The sequence below is a fragment of the Thunnus albacares genome, chromosome 23, assembly GCF_914725855.1.
Source record: "Thunnus albacares chromosome 23, fThuAlb1.1, whole genome shotgun sequence".
Classification (NCBI taxonomy): Eukaryota; Metazoa; Chordata; class Actinopteri; order Scombriformes; family Scombridae; genus Thunnus; species Thunnus albacares.
In genome coordinates, this window is record NC_058128.1 from 3,466,830 (window position 1) to 3,492,332 (window position 25,503).

General features: G+C 36.9%; 2 protein-coding genes and 1 long non-coding RNA gene across 3 annotated transcripts; all 3 read right to left on the reverse strand.

The window, feature by feature from the left end:
- Positions 1-4,586: 4,586 nt before the first annotated feature.
- Positions 4,587-7,333, reverse strand: LOC122975316 (E3 ubiquitin-protein ligase TRIM7-like). Its single transcript, XM_044343704.1, has one exon. The coding sequence runs from the start codon at positions 6,743-6,745 to the stop codon at positions 5,435-5,437; it is 1,311 nt and encodes a 436-aa protein (XP_044199639.1). The 5' UTR covers positions 6,746-7,333; the 3' UTR covers positions 4,587-5,434.
- A 474-nt stretch (positions 7,334-7,807) lies between these two features.
- LOC122975322 lies at positions 7,808-25,467 on the reverse strand. Its single transcript, XR_006400627.1, has 3 exons — positions 25,456-25,467; positions 18,435-18,445; positions 7,808-7,885 (listed from the first exon to the last, which is right to left on the reverse strand). It is a non-coding gene; the product is annotated as an uncharacterized LOC122975322 (long non-coding RNA).
- LOC122975317 (E3 ubiquitin-protein ligase TRIM39-like) lies at positions 16,712-18,424 on the reverse strand. The gene is made up of 2 exons (XM_044343705.1): positions 18,323-18,424; positions 16,712-18,239 (listed from the first exon to the last, which is right to left on the reverse strand). Exons 1-2 carry the CDS (start codon positions 18,327-18,329, stop codon positions 17,134-17,136), a joined length of 1,113 nt encoding a protein of 370 aa, XP_044199640.1. The 5' UTR covers positions 18,330-18,424; the 3' UTR covers positions 16,712-17,133.
- Positions 25,468-25,503: the final 36 nt, after the last annotated feature.

Below are 25,503 nucleotides of genomic sequence, written 5' to 3' on the forward strand. Positions count from 1 at the left end.
TTGCAGAGTGAAACATGCTCATAAGAATTTTAGCAGGTGTTTACCACAAATGAAGAAATGTATAGTACATGTTGTACTTCCTGCCTCTATTCTTATCATTATTGTCAGAGGACTATATTTCCCGTAAAAGCAAATTAAGATTCTTGTCTGAGAGGCAAGAGTGGAAAGTTAACAGACATGCACATGCACAAAGTTAACAAGCAAATCCACAGACTGAGGCTGGATGCACGTTTAACAATGATTTGTTGCAATGTAGAGCAAAGTTGACTGAGTTGCTTGAAAAGCAAATTAACATGCATGTGATTTAGGTGTGAATTATAAAGAGTTGGATGCTCTAAACTCTACAATCTTGCTCATAAGGACTGTATGAGCAAAAAACAGAAGTGAAGAAAAGTTTTTGTGTCTGTATTTCATATCAAATGAGTATAACTATAGTTCTATATATATTTCATATATATGTATATGTATATATATAGAGAGAGTGCCAAAAACCTGCATTCTATCTAATAGCCATCAGGGGGCAACTCAAGTCTTCTTCAATACAGCATGATGTTCATTTTGTAAATTATGGCCCCATTTAGAGTTAAATACATGATAAAGCAGCGTATGCTTTAGGGCGTGGCTACATTGTGATTGACAAGTTGCTACTACGGTGACAGTGTTGCTTACGTAACGTAACCATGGTGTATGGGAGTAGCTGCTGCTATTTCACAGTGTATTTTCAGTTCACTAAAGTTTATTGTAACATTTTGGTCGCCCAAAAAAGTCTTGTTCAGCGTTTGGTTGTTATAAAAGCCCCACCAATGGGTTGGATGATCATCAGTTTTTCCGGTGATTACATTTTGTTTTAACGTTTTTAGGCCTGTTTTTCACTAGCGAAAATTAGCATTAGCATTATCACTATCACTGTTAACCATAGATTGTAAATGCACCGTGCTAACCAAGCTAACAGCTAGCGCTATGGTCAGCTCCACCCTCTCGCCCAAATATGGTCACTTCTGGCTCCAAAAATCAAACATGGCAATGGCCAAATTCAAGATGGCAACAGTCAAATCACTACACTGGAGGCTTCAAAATGGCAGTTTGCAAACCAATGGGTGACGTCACGGTGAATACGTCCATATTTTATACAGTCAATGACTGTATCATGTTTTTATGAAGTGCTGCCCTCGGCACATTTAAGGATAAACTTTTATATTTTTACCTCAGCAGTTATTGTGTAAACATTACTTCAACGCTTCTTCACTTTCATTTTTGTTTTTGTAACATGATTTATTACTGAGAATCGTTTAAAACTGACACAATATTACAGTATTACAAGTTTTTGTAGACTGAGTTGATTTAACACTGCTGGTTCCTGGACAGAGACAACTGAAAAAAAGTAATCTTCCCAAATTACAGAAAAACCAACTTCACTGACAGAGATGAGGCAGACACATGGAGGACTAAGTGTTCACCTTAAAGACCACCAGTTACTAGACATCAAACTAGACATCAAACTGTGACTGAGCAGAGTCCTTAAAATGTAGAAAGATTAGCAAAATATTGTTATTATTCAAACACCAAAAGTGGCCATATTAAGGTTATGATACTCAGAGAGGTGTTTATATACCTTGAGTTCAGTGGGTCTCCTCACCCCCTGAAAAGTTTTCTGGCACCTGGCCAGCGCTTCTTCTCATCTTTTGTGTTTACATAGGCAGCTCTGTGGCCACAGCGTCAGACCAGCTCAAGGTGTAGTAAAAGTGTCAGTGTACAGAATACAGTAGGGACACATAAGTTTGACCTCATACATATCCTCACATATATTCAATACTACCCATTTTAACACACAGTTAAGTTAAACAAATTCAGTTCAATAATGGAGAAAATCACTTTTCATATTGGTTTTAATATTCTAAAATATATTATTATTATTATTATAATTATTATTATGATTGTTATTATCAATAATAATAATGGGAATACAGAATGTGGCGAAACACTTCTGGAAACCAGCAGTGCCTTTCACTACAACTCATGTCTGGCTCTATACAGGAGGTTCCGTAAATGGTCAATGGACTGCACTTATATAGCACCTTTCTAGTCTTCTGACCTATGAAAGCACTTAACACTCCATGCCAACACTCACCCATTCACAAACACATTCATACACTGATGGCAGGATCAAGGTTGATGTCTTGACTGATAAGACCCAATCAGGGAGCAAACGTGGGTGTCTCCCCTCATCCAGACTAAAACGCAAACCCTTGAGTGTAATTTTGCTTAATTAAAATACATTTTTAGCCAAATGAAAGACATGACAGTAATGTTACATAACTTGCTAACACACAATATATGTACCTTGTGTTTAGAGTGCATGGAGAAATTAAAACTGGAAGAAAACATGAATGCTTTTAGTCCTATTTAGAACACGGGGTAGTGCTGCACTTCAGCCTTGTGTGGCTGAAATGAGTATTACCAGGCAAAACCTTCTTTTTCACCTGTTCTTAAGTCATATCACAGGAGAGAAAACAATTTAGATTAGAAAACTCATTTTTTTTCTCACTTGCCTCTCAGGTCTTCCGTATAAATATCTTAAGCTGTTAAACTTTATTCAAAGGGATATGTAAAACCAAAATAATGAGTTAAAACACTCTAAAAGGATCACTGGAGCTGAGGGGAACTGCTACGTGCAACCCCTTTCATATTACATGTACAGTACTCATCTGACCCTTTATCAATATAAAAATATGAATTATACAGATATGGATTTAATGATAAAAGACGATAAAAAGCTTGAGGATTTTCTGTTGTTTTGATACTTTAAAAAATATTTATCAAAGATTTTAAAACCTTTTTCCTGCCGTTAACAAAATGCATCTCAAACTTGCTCCCTCTTCTTAACTTACACAATATGATTTAATTATGGCCTAAGTATCCTTAGGCTCATTTATTGACTAGTTTCTTTTTACATATTATTGCCACAGATGTAAAAAAAAAACTTGTGGATAATAATATTAATTTCAAATAAACTTCACAAGGAATGAACAGCAAGGATTGGTCAGACAAGACTGGAAAAAGTAATCTTCCCAAATTCAACCTCACCAAAATGTATAAACAAAGAGAATAACATATGCTATTTAAAAACCACCAATGTCGAGAGATTTTATACTTTATATTCAATAAAACTCGCCAAGCAGGATTCAGCAAATGTAGAAAGATGAACGATACAGTTGAATTATTCTATCATAAACCCAAACTAAAAGTTGCCTTTGAGTTTCCAGATTAAGTTTCTAATCTTCAGTCAAGCAGAGGTAGATGCTGTTTTGACCGCAGCTCGCTCTTCTTCCTGTTGAATTTCCAGTCCCTCCCTTATAAAGTTACTCACGTTTTTCCACAAACCACCACTTCTTGTTTTGTACAGGAACCCTCCCTTCTCCCTTGCCTAGTTCCGTCATTCAGGGACTCTACATGAGCACAGACACACAAAACATTCACATCTATGGTGGCAGATGTGTTTCCTTCTGCTTCAGCAAGATAAACCTTCTTCAACTTAGTTATTACTACAATTATAGAACCAAAAAGTTAGAAAGTTCATCTAATTTTTATGCCTACATCTCATCCTTGATGGATCAAATGGTCGACTACATCTCATTGTGAAAACCACACAACTGATGCTGATAATGTGTAGAGAAAGATCTGACTTCCCTTTTGCAGAGTGAAACATTCTCATGAGAAAGTTTCGCAGGTGAAAAACAAAGAACAAATGAAGAAATGTTTAGTACATGTTGTACTTCCTGCCTCTCACCTTATCATTCTTGTTAGGGGCCTATATTTCCTGTAACGGCAAAGGCAAACTTTATTTATATTATGATTCTTGTTTGAGAAGCAAGAGTGCATAAAATTAACAAACAGATGAATCCACAGACTGAGGCTGGATGTACATTATATGATGATTTGTTGGAATTTAGAGCAAATTTGACTGCATAAGCAACAATCAGAGTTAACAAACATATAATATAGGTGTAAATTATTATTGAAGAGTTGGATACTCTAAAGTTTAAGAGCAAATGTTCAATTCATTTCTACTTTTTAAAATATATTTTTTAAAAATAAGCCGATTTATTGAATAAATTATCAATTTGTAAACATTTTATTTTAAAAGCAAATTCAGCAAACCAGTAATACTGTTATCAACTCTTTAAGTTCAGAGAAAATTCCAATTTTAACAGGAAACCCGCCAACATGTCCTACTTTGTCATTTTTTTGTTGAATACATTTAATAGACAACATCATTGTTGATGTGTCGATCACAGGAGTTTAGACTATTTTTTGCTAGAAAAACAATAGCTTGAAAACTTTAATTTTGAAAGAAAAGCTTCTAAAAATTCTTTGTTTGTAATTTGTTCATAATGCACCCAGTGTCTCATTGTTAATAAATTAACAAGTGGTCCAAGCTGTAATGTAAATTCTTATCAGCGTTGACAGATTGGATGCTGTTGCAGAAAACACTGAATGTTAAGTGACAGACAGATATTCATCCAAAATTCATTCCAACAATTCTTTTATATACAGAAAATATAAAAAATAACAGAAAATGATTTTTTCAGGATTTTTGCATCCAAGTTATGAGATCAATAATACACTCTTAATGTACTAATGTTTGTACACAACTGAATCACATTTGATTACATTACATGATTTTATAACATGAGATTGCAATAGAAAAAATAAGCTACACAAGTAAAAGGTCAAACTTCTAAAAGACAAATGTGACGTGTTGTTTCTCAACATAACTGATCAAAATATTAGCAGGTTTTTCTGCTTTTTAACATTACTGATGTAAAAAACAAAACAATTAATCAATCCATCAATCAATAAACTTTTTCATGTTATAGCATTTGAAGTCCGCATTAAAAAAATATAAAAGATAAAACAAAGACAAAAGAAAAGATAAAAATTATTTTCAATAAGTTTGAATGTTGCAGCTTCCAGTTTTGTGTCTTGATTCATTGGTGGTTCTGTTAATGAGTCAGAGTAGAGAAAGTGATGTGCTGCAATCATAATAGTAGTAATAAAATACATCAGAAATGGAAAATAAATGAAGCAAAAGCAAAATTCATCACAATTTGAAAGTGAATAGTATTCTTTACCACAAATTCTATTTTACACACTTAAACACCCATGGTGCATTACAAGAGGTGTTTTTTCTTCCACTGTTGCCTGGTTTAACTCTTCTTGAGGCTATGTTGGTGTGAACAAACTGTTCTTGTTTGACATCTCCCTCAATCTCCTGTTGTACATGTCAAAGTAGTTTTCTTGCACAGAAAGACACTTATATTTAAATTCAGTCTTTGTTATCAAAGGTGTTTGTTATACTCCACAGACCCCCTTTCATTTCAACAGTCTGCATGAATGTTTATAGCATCTTTTGATAAGAAAAAATATGATTAATCTAATCTATGTGATTGACAGGAGAGATGACCAAGGGGGTGGAGTTTCTACCATTGTCATTAGTACAGGGACTTAAGTATGGAACAAGCTTCTCAGTGAAGGAACAGTCAGTAAAGGCGTAGAGAAGATCTGCAGCATCTACGTCATAAAAACAAATGAGACCCGCCTCATAATCGACAAACACTCCCACCTTCTCAGGTTGTGTCTGCAGAGAAAGATCGACTGGTGAGTCATCATTAGCCACATACTCATCTCCATTCCTCAACCATAAAGTCCAGTAGCCGTTGTCAGGGCTCAGTGTGATTTGTCCCTTCCTGTCAATGGACTCTTTGGCCACTCCTAATGTCCAGGCAGTCTTCCCTTTGACCTGAACCTCATAGTAAAGTCTTCCTGAGGAGAAACTCTGCTTTCCTAATACATTAACACAACTGTTAAATCTCTCAGGGTTGTTTGGTAAGTTCTTCCTCACATCTCCATGACGTACTTGTTTCCCATCGTCAGATAGGATAAGATTGGGATGTGCTGTATCAGGATCCAGAGTTACCTCCACTGCAAACTGCTGGATGCTCTTCAGATCGGCCTTCTTTCTTTCATATTGTTCTTTCTGTTCCCCAACATCATGTGTCTTGAGGTTCAGAAGGTGATTGACAGGAGAGATTATGAGAGGGGCTGAGTTTGTACCACCGTCTTTAGTGCAGGGACTGAAGAATGGGTAGAGTTTCTCAGTGAAGGAACAGTCAGTAAAGGCGTAGAGAAGATCTGCAGCATCTACGTCATAAAAGCAAACAAGACCTTCCTCATAATTTACAAACACCCCCACCTTCTCAGGGTGTCTCTTCAGAGAAAGATCGACTGGTGAGTCATCATTAGCCACATACTCATCTCCGTTCTTCAACCATAAAGTCCAGTAGCCGTTGTCAGGGCTCAGTGTGATTTGTGCCTTCCTGTCAATGGACTCTTTGGCCACTCCTAATGTCCAGGCAGTCTTCCCTTTGACCTGAACCTCATAGTAAAGTCTTCCTGAGGAGAAACTCTGCTTTCCTAATACATTAACACATCTCTTAAACCTTCTAAGGTTGTCTGGGAGTTTCTCCCATACATCACCATCATGTACTTGTTTTCTATCATCAGACAAGAAGAGAGCAGGATGTGCTGTATCAGGATCCAGAGTCACCTCCACTGCAAACTGCTGGACCCACTTTAACTTTGGCTTCTTTCGTGTCTTGAGGTCTAAAACAAGGTAAGAACACACGGTCAGTTTTGCAAAACGGCTGTTACAAAGATATTTGTTAACACATGCAACATATTGCATATTTATAATTCAATTTTATATTTTCTATAAAGCAACTTAAAAGGTTACTTAAGGGTTATAATTACAACTCTTGTAACAGTTTACAATTTACTTAATTGAAAGCAGGACTGTTCCTCTTTCTTAAGCAATTTCAAGAAGAAGGTGGCACTCAAATGATAAAAAGGAGGATAAACACCTCAGGGGGAAGTCACATGCCAAACAAACACATACCAAACTACTTTTTCTTTTTGATGAAGGTGGTACCATGAAGAATGACAAATCAACCTGTGACATTATTTTTAATTTTGTTTTTGTGAACACATTACTTTTAATTGAATGCTATAACTCATAACTTATGTAACAATTTATGAAATGCATGTGACACTGCTTCTCAGATTCCTTCTCCTAACTTACCTTTTGATCCTGAGTTTTGTAAACGCTGCACCAGATCATTCCTGCCGATCTTTTCTAAAACCTTGATGGTTACCTGCAGAGCTCCACGATCTGGATATTTCTGTACCATTAGATCCACTGTGTCCTGCCTTTCTGCATTCTCCAGCTGAGCCACTGGGATGCCTTTAGAGCCCTCCAGGATGTCATCCCGCTTCAGGTACCACTTGAACTCATTAAACTCATTTTTAGTTTCGTCATTGTGGCCTCCTGCTGAAAATAAGAGATACTTTAAATAGGAAGGACATGTATTCAGTTCTCATCTCATGACACTTTACCAGTATGACTTTTGTACTTGTGCATGTTAAATGTAAATCATCTATTGTTTGAACAAACAGATCACAACTTTGGTTATTTTCATAGTTTCAGTCTTTCATCACTGAAAACTCATGACAATCCACATTATCACATAAATTCCAGCTGAATACATTTACATCCTCTGTGAGGAAGCAAACAACAAACTTTTTGCAGCCACATTCCAAGTGTGAAGCTGTTGGTGTCTGTATTTCATATCAAATGAGTACATGTCATTTTTATTGTTGCATTTTCAGTGGGCAGTATCATGTTTTTATGAAGTGCTGCCCTCTGCTGGTATTACAGCACATTTAAAGATAAACTTTTATATTTTTACCTCACATACCTCTACAGGAGTTCATGAATGGTCAGCTGATAATGTTGGACGCTGAGAGGAGCTGTTTGGCCTGCGAAAACCTGAAGGGAAAATAATAATGATGAGATACTACACTTCACCATTGTCATTCCTGATGCTTAGACTGGGAGGTCAGAGGTCAGCTGCTGATCATGAGCCAACAAGCATACAGTGTCTTCCTCAAGGACAACTCAGAAGGAAAGATGCTTGTCAACATTATGATTTGAGGAACCACTGAACCTCCTGTATCACCTACTAGTGCTGCTACAATTGTTGGTGATAAACACTCATGGACAAAAAATATATATATATATATATCGAGGCCATGTTTCACTACATCAAGCGCTCAAAATGTATTGTGTGCATACGAGATACAATTCATTCCCACATTTTGGTTATTTCATGTGCACAAGATAAATGTATATACAGAGAGCCAGCACAACAGACCAGCCTTTCTCCCTGAACCATCCAGTTCAGTGCACCTGCTTCAACTACTGGGTGTCAGACTGTGGCTGCCCACTGCTCCTAAATAGTCAGGATGGATATATAATATAACAGTATAACAGGATGGGTAAGGATAAGATGCAGAGTATAAATTCCTGGTAAATAAAATTATGTTGGCTTTCACTCATCTTGTGCGCATGAATGATCCAAAATGTGGAAACGAATTGTATCACACAAAAGCATTTTGAGTGCTTGATGCAGTAAAATTAGGCCTCAATATATATAAATTGTTTTCTCTCTATGGCCCTTCCGGGGCCCCGTACACAAAGGCAGTTTAAAGTGTTTTACACAATGTATTGAAGCAGAGCATTATGACTGCCTCCTGTGTTCACATTTCCTGGAGTCTGCTTGACTATTCGGCTGAACACCAGCAAAGGAAGCAACTGTGGCTACAGCTCACAGCAAGTATTTTTGCTCTATAACTGAAATGTCTCTGAACAAGACATTGTTTAAGGGATGTGCCCTCTTATCGCCTTTCTTGAAATGATCTTCCATTCTACAATTTTTTAAAATGGCCATAATTATAATTTTGTGTGCCCTTGCTCACAGTTGGCCCAACATAGGAACTATTTTCTAACTATCCAATCTCATCACTATGACCCCTTCAGACATAGAATCTGTAATATATCTGGTGTCATGAATGCATAACTAAAAGAGGACTTCACCGATTCAGCATTGCTTTCCTATAATATTGCTGGATTCACAATGGATAGTTTAAATAACAGGACTGAAATCAATGCAGCAGAACCAGAGATGATATATTTTTTACTCCACACATTCTTCTTTCCTGTCAGAACTTGGTGCCTACATTCCCCACAATGCAACAGAACTCGATTCAATCCACTGTACAGATTCAGGTGTGTTATGCTGGTAGTGGCTGATGTAGCCTGGAGCTGCTAGCCTCCAGCAGAGATGAGGAGCTACAGAGGTCTTCATTCTAACTCCACAGATTTTCAAACTTGTAGTCTTCAGCCCCAACTGACGCTGACTCAAGTGATGTCAACTTATCCGATTTCACACTGCTCCGTCTGGCATTTTCCATATACATCTAATGCCGTCTTGGCATTTTGACATTACCTTTTTTTTTTTTTTTTACAACGTTTTGCATTTGGACACTCCCAACACCTGGAAACACACTATGATGTGTAAAATCGATGTTGTTCTCCTTTAACCTCCATGATATCTGCATTAACCTGGTATCAATAAAGGCAGAAACATCAATCAAAATAGGCCTACTCATCTCACATGTCACAAAACTTGTTTTATGTTTTTTTGAACCAACAGCACTCGTAAGTGAAGTTTTACTTTACTCGGACTACATGTGAATTAAAGAGGTCCAGAATATTGTCAGCAAAAACCACAGACATAAATAAAACCCCATAAATTTTCAATAACAATAATTGCAAAAACCTCACACAGTCAAAAGCTCACAACATAATTTAACTGAGACTACAGTCATTTAATGGGGCTTTGAACCACTTTTTAAAAACTTTCATTACTCAACAGCTCTCTGCTAAAACACACTTTGGGTGCTCCACATTGTTTTTGAAGTGCTCTGACAGAAGGATAGGAAAAATATTCATCTTTGCATTTTGACATGTGTTTGGTTTGGGCACGAAGATAACAGCTGGGTGTGGAGGGCAAAAAAATGTCACACTAGTACAAAGCATGAGCAGATATCAGTGCGAGGGAGAGGAAACAAGCTATAGGAGTGTTACAAACTGTAAAATAAAATGGTTATAAACATAATATTTGAATGGAGAGTGTGAGTGTACCACTAGGTGCTGGGCCCTAATAAAGGAAAAACTGCAGTACAGAGCTACAAATTTTAGTTTTGATTTTATTTTTCTGCAGCACTTTATCACTTAACAGTCACCCTCACTCCATTTTTTCCTTTCCCCTCATAGGTCATCTCCACTTCTGATTATACATATAAGACCTACAATTATTGTAAAATAAATTATAATAACCCCAAACTTCATACAAAGTTTGTATATAATGTACTGTAAGTATATAGACCTTTCTGCTAAACTGTCACTAAACTGTCACTCTCACTCAATGAGCTCCATTCAACCCCCACACCCATCCCCCCCTCCTCCTATTCTCTCTCTCTCTCTCTCAGTTGGAGAGGAGAATGTCACTCTTCTTGTGAAATCACCTCATAAATCCCATGACTTTGGCCAAATCCTACATTAAAATCACTTATTTTTTTGTAGGAAATTTCGTCACAAATCCATTGATACAGGTTTCAAATTTAGAGATCAGAACCATTTGTTTGACACAAAGTCCATCCATGCCTAGAGATTGCCTCCTCATTGGTTTACATTGTAAAGTGTGATGTGGCACTACAACTTTCAGGGCTTATAATATCTAAACCGTTTGAGTTATTACAAAGTTTTTAACAACTGTTGTTCAGCACAGTGTCATAAGTCATGTATTAAAGTTTGAAGCTGATACCATTAATGCCCTAGGAGGAGATAGCGTTTCTTGGGGGTCTAAAATTGGCGCAAAGTCGTACTTTGATGGGCATATTGCGGACTTTCTGTTGGATTTAGGTCAGGGGTGTCAGTGTATGATTTGTAGGTCTTGATGAGACGAATAATTGAGTTTTGGTTCGATCTCTCTACGACATTCCTACGGGCTGTGGCAGCCATATTAGATACATAGGTGGCGCTATAGAGCACATTTTGGCACTTTGGGGGATAATTTTTACATTTTATCAAATTTTTCACCAAACCTGATGTGTGTGCCAAATTTGGTGAGTTTTTGAGCATGTTTAGGGGGTCAACTTAAGTGTTGAAGTGACATAATAAAGAAAGAAGAAGAAGAAAGAAACAAACACACAAAATACAATAGGGTCTTCGCCCCTTTGGGGCTCAGGCCCTAAACACAACTTCAATGAAAGAGATGAGGCAGAGACATGGAGGACTAAGTGTTCATCTTAAAGACCACCAGTTACTAGATATGTAATATCAGACTGTAAATAATTTAGAAAACAGAAAAATATGTTAAATGATTTTTTTAAAAACAAAACAAAAACTCACCCAGAAGAATTCAGAGGAGAGTCATTAAAATGTAGAAAGATTAGCAAAACATTGTTATTATTCAAACACCAAAAGTGGCCATATTAAGGTTAATATACCGTCTTCGCCTCGATTCCCTCAACTGCACTACTTGTTCAAGGAAGTTGGACAAGTAGTGCACTCACTGAAAGTTAATCTTCCTAATTTCAACCTCACCAAAAATGTAGAGACAAAGAGAATTACACATACAATTTTACGTCTACCAGTGTTGAGAGATTTTATACTTGAGCACAGATAAATGTGTTTTGTAATTTATATTTTTAAAAAAACTCACCAAGCAGGATTCAGCACAAAATTCTTCAAATGTAGAAAGATGAACAATAAATTTAAATTATTGAATTATTAAACCTCAACTAAAATTTGCCTTTGAGTTTCCAGATTAAGTTTCTGATTTTCAGTCAAGGAGAAGTAGATGCTGTTTTGACCTCAGCTTGCTCTTTCTTCTTCCTGTTGAATTTCCAGCCTCCTCCCCCCTTATGAAGCTTGTATCTGTCACAAACCACCACTTCTTGTCATCTTTCAGTTTTGTACAGGTACCCTCCCTTCTCTCTTGCTTAGTTTCCTCTTTCAGGGACACTCTACGTGAGCACAGACACAAAGCATCAGACCACCTCCAAAAAGATATAAAAGTAGAAAACAAAACATAACACAATTCACATCTATGGTGGGAGATGTGCTTCCTTCTGCTTCAGCAAAATAAACCTTCTTCAATTTAGTTATTACTACAATTATAGAAAAAAAAAGTTAGAGAGTTAATCTAATTTTTATGCCTTAATCTCATCCTTGATAGGTCAAAAAGTCAATGACAGCACACTGTGAAAACCACACGGCTAATGCTAAAGATTTGCAGAGAAAGATCCGACTTCCCTTTTGCAGAGTGAAACATGCTCCTGAGAATTTTAGCAGGTGTTTACCACAAATGAAGATGTACTTCCTGCCTCTATTGTTATCATTATTGTCAGGGGACTATATTTCCCGTAAAAGCAAAGCAAGCAAATTAAGATTCTTGTCTGAGAGGCAAGAGTGGAAAGTTAACAGACATGCACATGCACAAAGTTAACAAGCAAATCCACAGACTGAAGCTGGATGCACGTTTAACAATGATTTGTTGCAATGTAGAGCAAAGTTGACTGAGTTGCTTGAAAAGCAAATTAACATGCATGTGATTTAGGTGTGAATTATAAAGAGTTGGATGCTCTAAACTCTACAATCTTGCTCATAAGGACTGTATGAGCAAAAAACAGAAGTGAAGAAAAGTTTTTGTGTCTGTATTTCATATCAAATGAGTATAACTATAGTTCTATATATATTTCATATATATGTATATATAGAGAGAGAGAGTGCCAAAAACCTGCATTCTATCTAATAGCCATCAGGGGGCAACTCAAGTCTTCTTCAATACAGCATGATGTTCATTTTGTAAATTATGGCCCCATTTAGAGTTAAATACATGATAAAGCAGCGTATGCTTTAGGGCGTGGCTACGTTGTGATTGACAAGTTGCTACCACAGTGACAGTGTTGCTTACGTAACGTAACCATGGCGTATGGGAGTAGCTGCTGCTATTTCACAGTGTATTTTCAGTTCACTAAAGTTTATTGTAACATTTTGGTCGCCCAAAAAAGTCTTGTTCAGCGTTTGGTTGTTATAAAAGACCCACCAATGGGTTGGATGATCATCAGTTTTTCCAGTGATTACATTTTGTTTTAACGTTTTTAGGCCTGTTTTTCACTAGCGAAAATTAGCATTAGCATTATCACTATCACTGTTAACCATAGATTGTAAATGCACCGTGCTAACCAAGCTAACAGCTAGTGCTATGGTCAGCTCCACCCTCTCGTCCAAATATGGTCACTTCTGGCTCCAAAAATCAAACATGGCAACGGCCAAATCCAAGATGGCGACAGTCAAATCACTACACTGGAGGCTTCAAAACGGCAGTTTGCAAACCAATGGGTGATGTCACGGTGACTACGTCCATATTTTATACAGTCAATGACTGTATCATGTTTTTATGACGTGCTGCCCTCTGCTGGTATTACAGCACATTTAAGGATAAACTTTTATATTTTTACCTCACATACCTCTACACAAGGTCATGAATGGTCAGCTGATGACGTTGGACGCTGAGGGGAGCTGTTTGTCTTATGAAAACCTGAGGGGAAAATAATAATGATGAGATACTACACTTCACCATTGTCATTCCTGATGCTTAGACTGGGAAGTCAGAGGTCAGCTGCTGATTATGAGCCAACACACATACAGTGTCTTTGTCAAGGACAACTCAGAAGGAAAGACGCTTGTCAACATTACAATTTGAGGAAACACTGAACCTCTTGTATCACCTACTAGTGCTGCTGCAGTTGTTGGTGTTAAACACTCATCTTGTTTATTTTTACAGCAAATATTTACATACAAAGGCATTTTAAAGTGCTTTACACAATAGTATTGAAGCAGAGCATAATGACTGCTTCCTGTGTTCACATTTCCTGGAGTCCACTTGACTTCAATTCAGCCACACACCAGCAAAGGAAGCAACTGTGGCTACAACTCACAGGAAGTATTTTTTGATAAGAAGTGCTTTTTCATACAACAACAACTTTTTGCAGTACGACTCTTCAACACCTGGAAACACACTATGATATGTAAAATCGCTGAAGTTCTCCTTTAACCTCCATGATATCTACATTAGCCTGGTATCAATTAAGGAAGAAACATTCATTAAATAGGCCTACTCATCTTACATGTCACAAACCTTGTTCTATGTTTTTGAACCAACAGCACTCGTTAGTGACTGAGTTTACTCTACTTGGTCTACATGTGAATAACAAACATAAATAAACAGTAATTACGAAAACCTCACACAGTCCACAGCTCATAATATAATTTAACTGGAACTACAGTCATTTAATGGGGCTTTGAACCACTGTTTAAAAACTTTCATTACTTAACAGCTCTCTACTAAAACACACTTTGCATGCTGCACATTTGATGTGTTTGGTTTGGGTACAAGGATAACAGCTGGGTGTGGAGGGCCTGAGTGTGAATCACATTTACAGAGAACCAACATCACTCATTTCATAGCCAGGTCACTCAGGGATCAATCAGACACCAAAAAGATTGACAGGAACATAATGAAAGCAAATAGAAGAAAATGTGGAAAAATGTTCCACTAATACAAAGCATGAGCAGATATCAGTGTGGGAGAAGAGTCAAACTATAGGAGTGTTATACACTGCAAAATAAAAGAAAGAATTACAAATACATAGACCCATAGATTAAGAACAAAATGCTGTTAATGTTTTTTCATTCATTGTGATTAAAGTTTCTTTTATGTGTTTCAAACTGGTTAAACTGGATATAGTGCTAGCTCTGACTTGTTGCCCCAATTCAACAGTAACATGAGAGAAACTATGGCTTTATCGGTAATGATCTGAAGACAAACCCTGCTGTACACCGCTAGAAACCAGCAGCTGATGTGTAAACATTTCTAACGATTCTTCACTTTCATTTTTGTTTTTGTAGCATGACTTATTACTGAGAACTGTTTAAAACTCACACAATATTACAGAGACAACTGAAAAAAGTAATCTTCCCAAAATATGGAAAAAAAACGACTTCACTGACAGAGATGAGGCAGAGACATGGAGGACTAAGTGTTCACCTTAAAGACCACCAGTTACTAGACATGTAAATAAAAAACAAAACAAAAACTCACCCAGGAGAATTCAGAGCAGAATCCTTAAAATGTAGAAAGATTAGCAAAACATTGTTACTATTCAAACACCAAATTGGCCATATTAAGGTTATGAGAGGTTAATATACCGTCTTGGTCTCGATTCCGTTAACTGCACTACTTGTCCAAGGAAGCTGAGTGGGTCTCCTCACCCCCTGAAAAGTTTTCTGGCACCTGGCCAGCGCTTCCTATCATCTTTTTAACACAGGCAGCTCTGTGGCCACAGCGTCAGATCAGCTCCATACATAGTAGTAAAAAAGTGAGTGTACAGAATACATTAGGGACACACAAGTTTTACCTCATATATCCTCACATATACTCAATACTACCAATTTTAACACAAACAAATTGTTAAACAAATTCAGTTTAATAATGGAGAAAATCACTTTTTATATTGGTTTTCATATAACATAATGGTTTAAAACCAATACAACAATTATATTATTTAAATCCATTAAAGGTTGATCTATTGTAGGAAGCAACTATTTTCTCTATTGATCGTGTGTTTGTAGATTTTTTTCATGCTACTTCTTTTTGATTTAATTCACAGAAGAACCTTTAAAAAACTTTTGACAAAGGCATCATTCGAACAAAGACTGATACATTACTCATTTTTAACAATCCCAACTTCTTGGCAGACAAAACATATATAATTAACTTGACTAATATCTTGGCAAAATATTATATCCATAAAATGATATGGCTTAAAAGATTACCTTTGTTTTATATTTTTATAGATACCTGGCGCCTAATTTTACAGTGGTTGGTGCCTTGCCTACACAGATATGTTTGAGTGGGTAGTAGATTCCTCTCCATTAATTGTGCTTTCTGGTTTTGAGAATGACCATATGTCATCTGATGCACTATTCCTGTATTTCATCGCGTATTAATATACAACGACAATAAAGGATCTATTCACTATTTTTGTACTATTTTGGGATGTGCTGTATTATTTGTACTATTTTTCACTTTTCTAGAATTATTTTTAAAAAAGTTTTTGAGTTATTTGCCAAAATTTGGATGCATGTATGGGGACCTGTTTTGGGCTTGTTAGGTTGCAGCTGGTAGTATAGCATTAGCTAGCTAACTTGGAAAACCTACTGTTACGACCCCTCCCTTTCTGCCTGCAGTGATTCAACTGGCCACTTCCTGCAGGAGTTGGCAGTCAGGGAGGGTCATTAAGGTAATATGGTGACACCTGGGTAGGCCTCCACCAAGGCTATGGGTACATCCCAAGTTTCTCATTTGATCTTTCCTTGCTCGTTTCTCCTTGCCTGAACCAGAAGCTGTTCTGGTCCATCATTTTGACGGGCGTCCCAAGTTTTTTATTTCTGCTCCGAGGAGCGAGGAAACACGAGAGCAGCCTTCACACTGGCTGACATGCCTCCTTATTGGATATCAGTGATTGATTGGACACTGCAGCTGACCGGACTGATCTAATACATCACAACATCGCTGCAGTTTCATACCAACATGGAGACAGATAACAGATTAAATTTAAGCATATCACTTGCAAGTTTTATAAATTATTTGTTTTCTGATTCATCATCTAGTTAAAAATATGTGTTAATTGTTGGTCTGATCAACAAAAGAACCATAAACAACTTTCTTCATTTATTTAAAAGATTTTTCCTCTTCATGATCTTGTTATTTCCCCCATGAACTGTAATTATGGATAAAGTTGATATGTCTTTTACAATGTCTAACACTGACTAACAATGACTCCCGATCCTTCCTGGTTTGTAAAATAAAATGGAAAAGCAACACACAAGCAACCATCAAAGCCCTTTAAGTTCCATTAGGTTTAGGGTATGGGAGGCTCCAGGTTATGGAGTTAAGTTCATTAAGTGGAAAAACAGGTAAAGTATGTCCCTCATCTCCTTTGTTGTTGGTAAACATTATTTTTGCCAGTCAGATCATTAACAGACACTAACATTACTTAAATTCTTAAATTACCGCATAACATTTTTGAGATGATGCATCAAATCTAAACAGTGTAATTGACAGGAGAGATGATCAGAGGGGTGGAGTTTTTACCACCATGATGAACACTGGGACTGAGGAATGGGTAGAGTTTCTCATTGAAGGAACAGTCAGTAAAGCAGTGGATACGTTCTCCGGTGTCTACGTCATAAAAGGAGACTGAACCTTTCTCGTAATTCACAAACATGCCAACCTTCTTTGGCTGACATTTTACACTAAGATAGACAGCAGAAGCTTTGTACTTATCTCCATTCCTTAAACATATAGTCCAGTAGCCATGCTCAGGGCTTGCATTGATTGATCCCTTCCTAGCGACTGACGCTTTGACAACACCTAAATCCCAGGCAGTCTTCCCTTTCACCTGAACCTCATAATAAAATCTACCTGAAGAGAAACCCTGCTTTCCCAAGACATTGGTAGCAGGATTAAATCTTTCTGGCTTGTCTGGTGTCTTTCGATTTACTACATTATTACCACAGTATACTTGTTTCCCATCATCAGACAAGATGAGGTAGGGATTTGCTGTATCAGGATCTAGAGTCACATCCACTGCAAACTGCTGGACCCTGATTAGCTCAGATTTAGCAAGGAACTTCTTTGTCTCTTTGCTGAATTTTTCCTGCAGCTGATCCACAGCTGTCCTAACATTTCCCTTATATGATGGAGGAGGGATGCTGACTTTTGTCCAGCTCTTTGTTGGTGGGATAGCATTCAGTGACGAGAAGTTTTGGAGGAAGTCGAGGTGGTCTTTGACGCGTGAGAGCCGCTCCATCTCAGTGCTTCTCTTGGTTAGGTCAGAGATTTCCTGCTCCAGCTCTTGGATGAATCCTTCGGCCTGTTTCTCTGTCTTCTTCTGCTTTTCTTCAATAATATCGATGAGATTGGCCAGACTACTCTCTACAGACTGCTGCAAAATAGTAAAGACCCGCACACTATCTGCGATCTGTTTGTGTGCAGATTTCTTGCTGAGCTCTGCTGAGTGTTTGACCTCCAAGATCTTCATCTGTCTCTCCTGGATCATCAGCTTAATTTCAGCCTCTGTCTCCACCAGCACGGCCTTCTCGCTTTCATATTGATTTTTGAGAAGAACAGAGTCAGTGGTCTTTAGGCCTGAAACAAAGCACAACAGGAATTTATTAGATGAAACATCTTTGCTGTTCAGATACTCCTGATTTTACCTTCCCTCAGCTTACCATTCATTCTTGTGTTGGCGCTTGACAAATGTTGCACCAGATCATTCCTGCTGATCTTCTCTAAAATCCTTATGGTAATCTCCAGGGCTCCAGGGCAGCTGTATTTTTGTACCATCAGATCCACTGTATCCTGCCTGTCTGCCCTCTCCAGCTGGGCCACTGGGATGGCTAAGAAGCCTTTGGGGATGTCATTCTCCTTTAGGCACCACTTGAACTGCTTGAATTGCTCATCTGTCAAATCCTCCAGAGTTTTCCAAAGGTCTTCTTTAAGTGTTGTCATCTTGGTTCCCTGGTTAAATTACGGAATACTGATATATTCAGTTTGTTCAGTTGGAGATTTACATTGCATATCAATATCATCAGTGCGGTGATGTTTACATGTACGGACTGGAAACAAATTAAAGGAAAAACCAACCAGACTGAGTTTGTCTTTGCATTTGTAAAGCAAAATGAGTTATGAAGTCATTACAGAAGGCATTCTGTAATACAGTATTTTAAACCAGTAAAGAACAGCCAACAAGTTATGTTACCATATCGATCGTAAATATGGTGGAAACGTATATTAAATATGCTTGTAAACATAAAAAATTTCAGTAAAGTAATTCCAAATTATCCATAAACATTGAAATAAAAAATCCAATGAAAAATATTTATAAAGATTTAATTAAGCTTGCCAACTAAACATAAAGTAACCCTGATGAGGTGTCTTGAGAAAACTTTCAGTTGTGTAAAAAACAGGTTAAGACATGTGATTGAATGACGTTTACAGAACTCACTTTTATTTAATTATCACAAAATGAGTCATTAGTTCTGACATTAGTCTGACAAATGAAAAGATGTACTATACAACAGCAGCCTCATGTCTGACATCTATTAATCCAGTAAGTGACCAAATACATTTGGAAGTGGTTATAAATCAAAGGTCTATGTAATGTTTTGTATGCAGACTGAGCAAAAAGTTGAAAACTGGACCAACTTTAGTCAAAAGAAACGAAAAAATCTCCGCTTTAAAAGGATTCTGAGACCAGTTCTGACATGCCAGATCCCACCCAAGAAAATAGTTGTGGTGAGATCAGAATGAAAAAATCTAATACACAAACCTTTAAGATCAGCTCTGTTTTTGCTCACACACTATAGCACAATTAACTTAATAATTAATAAACATTTGAAATTCATCAGTGTTCATATAGGAGAATGTTTTATACTCAGAATGAATTATGACATTTCTTCAACAGTGTCTAGTTTCCTTGAGGTAATCTTACTTGTTAAACTCGTCCAGATGAGGTCACAGCAACTTTCTTCCTTCTTCCGACAGACGTTGCGGCTTCTCAGGCGTTAGGTGTCTGACTGCAGTTGAGTCCTCAAACCTTCACAACCTAAAACGTCAGTATGACATCAGACCAGACTGACCTATGAGCTGTGCTTCCATAATAATAGCATGGAAATTAAATTACAAAAGAGTGATGATAAAGCATGGATGGAGCTGTGTGGAGCAGACAGCCAGTTGGGTTTGAAGTTTTGAGGCTGATAGTAATTTTGATAGAGTCAATATTTAAACTAAATAATTTGATAATGAAAAACTGGGTCCACCTTAAAATGTCAGTGTTCAGGTACAAAAGACAATATAGCTGCAACAATTATTTTCATAATCGATTAATCCCTTAGATTATTTTCTCAATGAATCTTTTAGTCTATTAAACATCAGAAAACAGTGGAAAACTTCTATCAGGATGTCCACAAAGTGACGTCTTCAACACACAGCCCCAAAACCCAAAAATATTCAATTAACTATCATGTAGTAAAAGTAATACATTCTCAGTGTTCTAACAACCTGGAACTATCAAATCTGTGGCATTATTGATTTAAAGATGACTTGTTGATGACTTACCATTATTCATTTTTCAAAATAGTTGCAGATTAATTTTCTTTAGTTTGATTAATTGTCTAATCATTGCAACTTTAAATAGCAACAGGGTAGTGGACCCACAAAACAAATGTAGGCCAAGCAGGTTGAATTAAAAGGACTTTACTGGAAACTATGATCAAAAACGGCTTACAGTTCAGCAACTATTCAAAGGCAGGTAGCAGGAAGCAGGTCACAGGCTGACAGGATACAACAGAATATTGACAGACATGAATGGCTGAACACAGTGGCATCGAGGATTAAAGGAAGTAGAGTCTTAGAGTCAAATGCCTATATGAACACTGACACATTTTTCTTGCTGTAATCATTCCTCCTGTTCATACTGACCATTAGAAGATCCCTTCATGATGGACTTTCAATATAAGTGGTGGGGGACAAAATCCACAGTCCTCCTTCTGTGCAAAAATGTATTTAAAAGTTTATCTGAAGCTAATATGAAGCTTCAGCATCCAAATGAGTCAAATCAAGTAGATATATTTCAATGTTACAGTCTTTTTAGTACCAAAGTTCCTCTTTTTGTTACTATACTTCCACCACAGCTCAACAGGGAAACACTGTCCAAGGTGAAACAAAGAGGGAATTGTTTGATTAATTGTCTAATCATTGCAACTTTAAATAGCAACAGGGTAGTGGACCCACAAAACAAACATATGTAGGCCAAGCAGGTTGAATTAAAAGGACTTTACTGGAAACTATGATCAAAAACGGCTTACAGTTCAGCAACTTTTCAAAGGCAGATAGCAGGAAGCAGGTCACAGGCTGACAGGATACAACAGAATATTGACAGACATGAATGGCTGAACACAGTGGCATCGAGGATTAAAGGAAGTAGAGTCTTAGAGTCAAATGCCCATATGAACACTGACACATTTTTCTTGCTGTAATCATTCCTCCTGTTCATACTGACCATTAGAAGATCCCTTCATGATGGACTTTCAATATAAGTGGTGGGGGACAAAATCCACAGTCCTCCTTCTGTGCAAAAATGTATTTAAAAGTTTATCTGAAGCTAATATGAAGCTTCAGCATCCAAATGAGTCAAATCAAGTAGATATATTTCAATGTTACAGTCTTTTTAGTACCAAAGTTCCTCTTTTTGTTACTATACTTCCACTATAGCTCAACCGGGAAACACTGTCCAAGGACACACAAAGAGGGAATTTGATGCTAAAAAGACTGTAAATGTGTCAGATATCCACTTGATATGACTAACTCAGACTGCTGAAGCCTCATATAAGCTTCACATCAACTTTTAAATGACTATGTGGACACACTGGACACACTGGACACACTGGATTTTGGCCTCCATCACTTTTAATCTTTTAATATCCAGTATGAACAGGAGGAATGATCACAGCGAGGAAAACCTCTTTCACTGTTCATATGGACACCTGACTGTTGATTTAAGACAGACTTGAAAAATTGAGAAGAGCCGAGATGCATCAGCAGGTGACGATAATTAACCAATCTAGGGCTGCAACTAATGTTTATTTTCATCATCAATTAATCTAGCAATTATCCTATCCTACTAATATCAGAATATTGTTGAAAATATTGATCACTGTTTCTCGAAGCCCAAGGTGCAACATAAAATGTCTTGTTTTGTCCCGACCAACAGTCCACAACCCAGAGATATTCAGTTCACTGTCATAGACGACTAAAGAAACCAGAAAATATTCACATTTAAGACGCTGGAATCAGAGAATTTTAGGTTTTTTTGTCAAAGAATCATGTAAAAATAGTTTGTGATTAATTGTCTGTCAATCAACTAATCATTGAAGCTCTAGATCGATCTCAGCACATGTTTGCTTTGTGGTCATTAATCAGAGCAACCATCCCTCACCTATTTATACTTTATTAACACTATATAATCAATTAATAATTGTTTTTTAACACACTATAACACATTATAGTGTAGTTGTAAACAGATATAAGGACGTTTTTAAGTGTTAATGTCTTTGTTAACAATTATAACTCCTCCTATGTAGCATTGATAACTGGTGTATAAACAGTTAATGAATTCATGTTAGCATAGTAAAACAGTTGTAATTATATATCTTTAGTAGTTTTAAATGCAAATTTTCCAAGTTATAAAATGCATGACAAGGTTCTTTTATGTCTGTTTTGAACTCTTTCTACAGTCAAAGTGTGCTTGTCATTTCTATACTGCAGGTATAATGTTATAGTGACACAACAGCTGTTTAAGTTTGGAAAGATGTTAAAACTTAAAAAGCTGCTTTTCGTAATTTTGCAATGCTCGACAAAGTGTGACTTAAAACTCACATGCAAATGGAGAACAAACAGTAAAGCTGTTCAAACAATCGGCTCAAGTTAGTTTCATAATCACTGGCTGGACAAACAGTGTAAAAATAAGACCTGCCACAAATAATGTTTTAACAAGCTGGGTTTTAATGTCAGTAAGTCACCGCTGATTGCTTCAGTGACTGTGATAAGAGATGTGGAGACTTACCTGTGTTGAATAAGATGTCAGGTAGAAACATATGCTCAGCTGGTTTTCTCTGTTAACAGCTAACAGGTGGTAAGATGGAAACTTTGCATGTCAGACCATAAAACAATAAAAAATAAGGAAGGGACTGTAAAGGGGAGGAGATGTTTGCTGTTTGTAGTTTGTTTGCTGTTTGTAGTTTGTAGTTTCATACAAGTGTCACTAGATGGTGACAGAGAGTCATATTTCACAGATTGTAATGTTACATGGCATTGTGTTGATGCTGTTGTTTTTACCAGTTGATCTTTCATACATGTTTACATAATGCGCTCATATTCTGTGACAAGTTGAAAAGAAAGTAGAAGTAAATGTATAGTCTGATGATCATAGTGTCATGGTGCTTCATGGGGCTGCTTGTCTATAAATCACATAGTTGGTGATTTGATCCCCATTTCCTCCTGTCCACATGGTGAAGTGCCCTGCATGGTAAATTGTAAAACACTTTGGATAAAAGAGGGGGTGTCATGCATCCAATTGAGGGGAATAATACTGCTCATGTTCACACCAAACCAAGATGTCACCAGTAGGGGAGAACGGGGTGAGTCGAGCCAGTTGGTAAAATGAGCCACCCCCTGTATCTAGGTAACCATAAACAAAAGTAATCATGTGACCACAAATTAAGGAAGTGTAGTTCACATTGCTCCGTACATCTTCAACTCAAGCACATGGAGAGAGAGAGAGAGTTACGAAAGTTCTCAGTCTTGTATCTTAATTAAAACAGATACATTTTGGACATTATTACACGTTAATTTAAGGCAGTGTAAGCTACAAAACAAGGTCATGAACTTAGCATAATTGTGGAACTGAGCTCCCAGTTTTGTCAAAATGGAGGTTGTGGGGTAAAACATGCCTGTAATGTTGGGGCAAGTTGAGTCAATGGTTCAATTTACTGCTAAAAGTTTAAAATGGCTACATATGAACAGAGTAACCTGTGTGTTTAAGTATTATTTTCTGACATTCTAGAGACTCTGTTCATGTTAATGTTTGATCACTGTTACAAGTGTTAGAATGTTGATGAATAAATACCTAATTGTTGACTAATGTTAAGTTTAAGCCAAACACAAACATGCTGTACATACATATGATTGACTGTAGGGGTGAAACATTCAGACCTGGAGCAGTTTTTCCTTTAATTTGTCACCTGTCTGTTTACACAAAAGCACATTTACACACATAATTTCTGTGGCGCACACACAGTTTAATCTTTACTGAAAATGTTTAGGTAGGATTTTACTTTAAAGTCTGAGTGTTTGCCTTTGTTAAATTGATGGTATTAATAAAGTTCAAAATTATCTCAAAATTGTTTGATTTTGTGTAATTTTTATATCAGTATTTAATGGTGGCACAATTTACACCTAGAGCGCTCAATTTATTTATTTTTCATTTTACACTTTTTTTGAGGGGTCATTGTTCTAAAACCATAATAATTAGATAACTTGTTTTAATTTCCATGGATACACAACAACCTGAGGCATTTATAGTAACTATTATTTGAAACAAATACACTTTTATTTTGTGGTGAAATCATCAAATGTAAAAAGTGACTCATGTTACCCCATTCTCCCCTAATTATATGGGGCCAAATTTGTATCCTAATAATTGAACAAAATCTCCCAAGAATCAAACAAAAGTTTGGTTATGTTGCTGTTCTTTTCAGGGTTCAATACTTCATCTTTCAGTTTAAAATGTTATCTTTTTGTTTAACATTTTGTCTTTCAAATTGACAAAACATTTGGCTTCATACTTGTAACTGTTAAAACTACTGATGCGAAAATTCTGAAGCTGAGTCATTTACAAATTAATTGCAATAAAGTCAAACTATTTGGCGTGAGCTTGGATTAATTATTCATACCTCAAACTGTGGTTGACACGACTGCACTTTTCAATGTTTTGACACTGTTATCACTACAGCTGAGTGGCTCTTCTTCTTCTTCTTGAGGTTTATTGTCACGAAACGCTCAAATAATAACTTGCCTCCTTTGCATGTAGGCAGTAGTAGCATTATAAAATGCAGAATTTAACTGCACAGACAGCTGCTAGCATAGAAAACAAGGTCAGCGACGCCTGTAATTCGTTATGCATGTTGAATTAATCACTGGTTGTAAGGCTGATGTTGTTTGTTTTCTTCCAGAGATGGGTCACGTGATAAGGGTGTGACAAATCATCATGACTGATAAGACCCAATCACGAAGAATGTGGGGTGTCTACATGGTTTTCAAAAGTCTTAGTTTCCGCCTGTCCAGACCAAAATTTCAACCTAAAATGAGTCAGCAGTGTTTTCAAACGTCTCCATTTTAGGGATTTGAACCCGCCGGAGTAGTATGGGCGCTAGATGTAAACGTAGCAAAAGTTATGTGTTTTAAAAGCCTATGTAGCCTATGTTTGTGACCACAAAAACAGTAAAACCTCGCAAATGTGAGAACAGGTGACATTTATGAGGCTGAAACCAGAGATTTACAATAAGTTTGTGCAGTTAAGAGTTAAATTGCTTAATCTGAACTCTAAGGAACAAACCTCAAAGAAAGCAAGAGAGGTTACGGATAAAAATACAACTTGCAAATGCAACAAGTGATCACCCATTCGGACAGTTAAATATGAAATAAGAAGTGTCATAAAACAAGAGACTCTAGAGATAAAATGTAGGGAAGAAAAGGAAGAAATAAAGAGGGAAAAGAGGAAGGAGGGGGAGGAAAATTTAGTGACAGGGAAACAGAAAGTAGAGAAGAAAAAGGAGGGTGTGTCCTACACCCT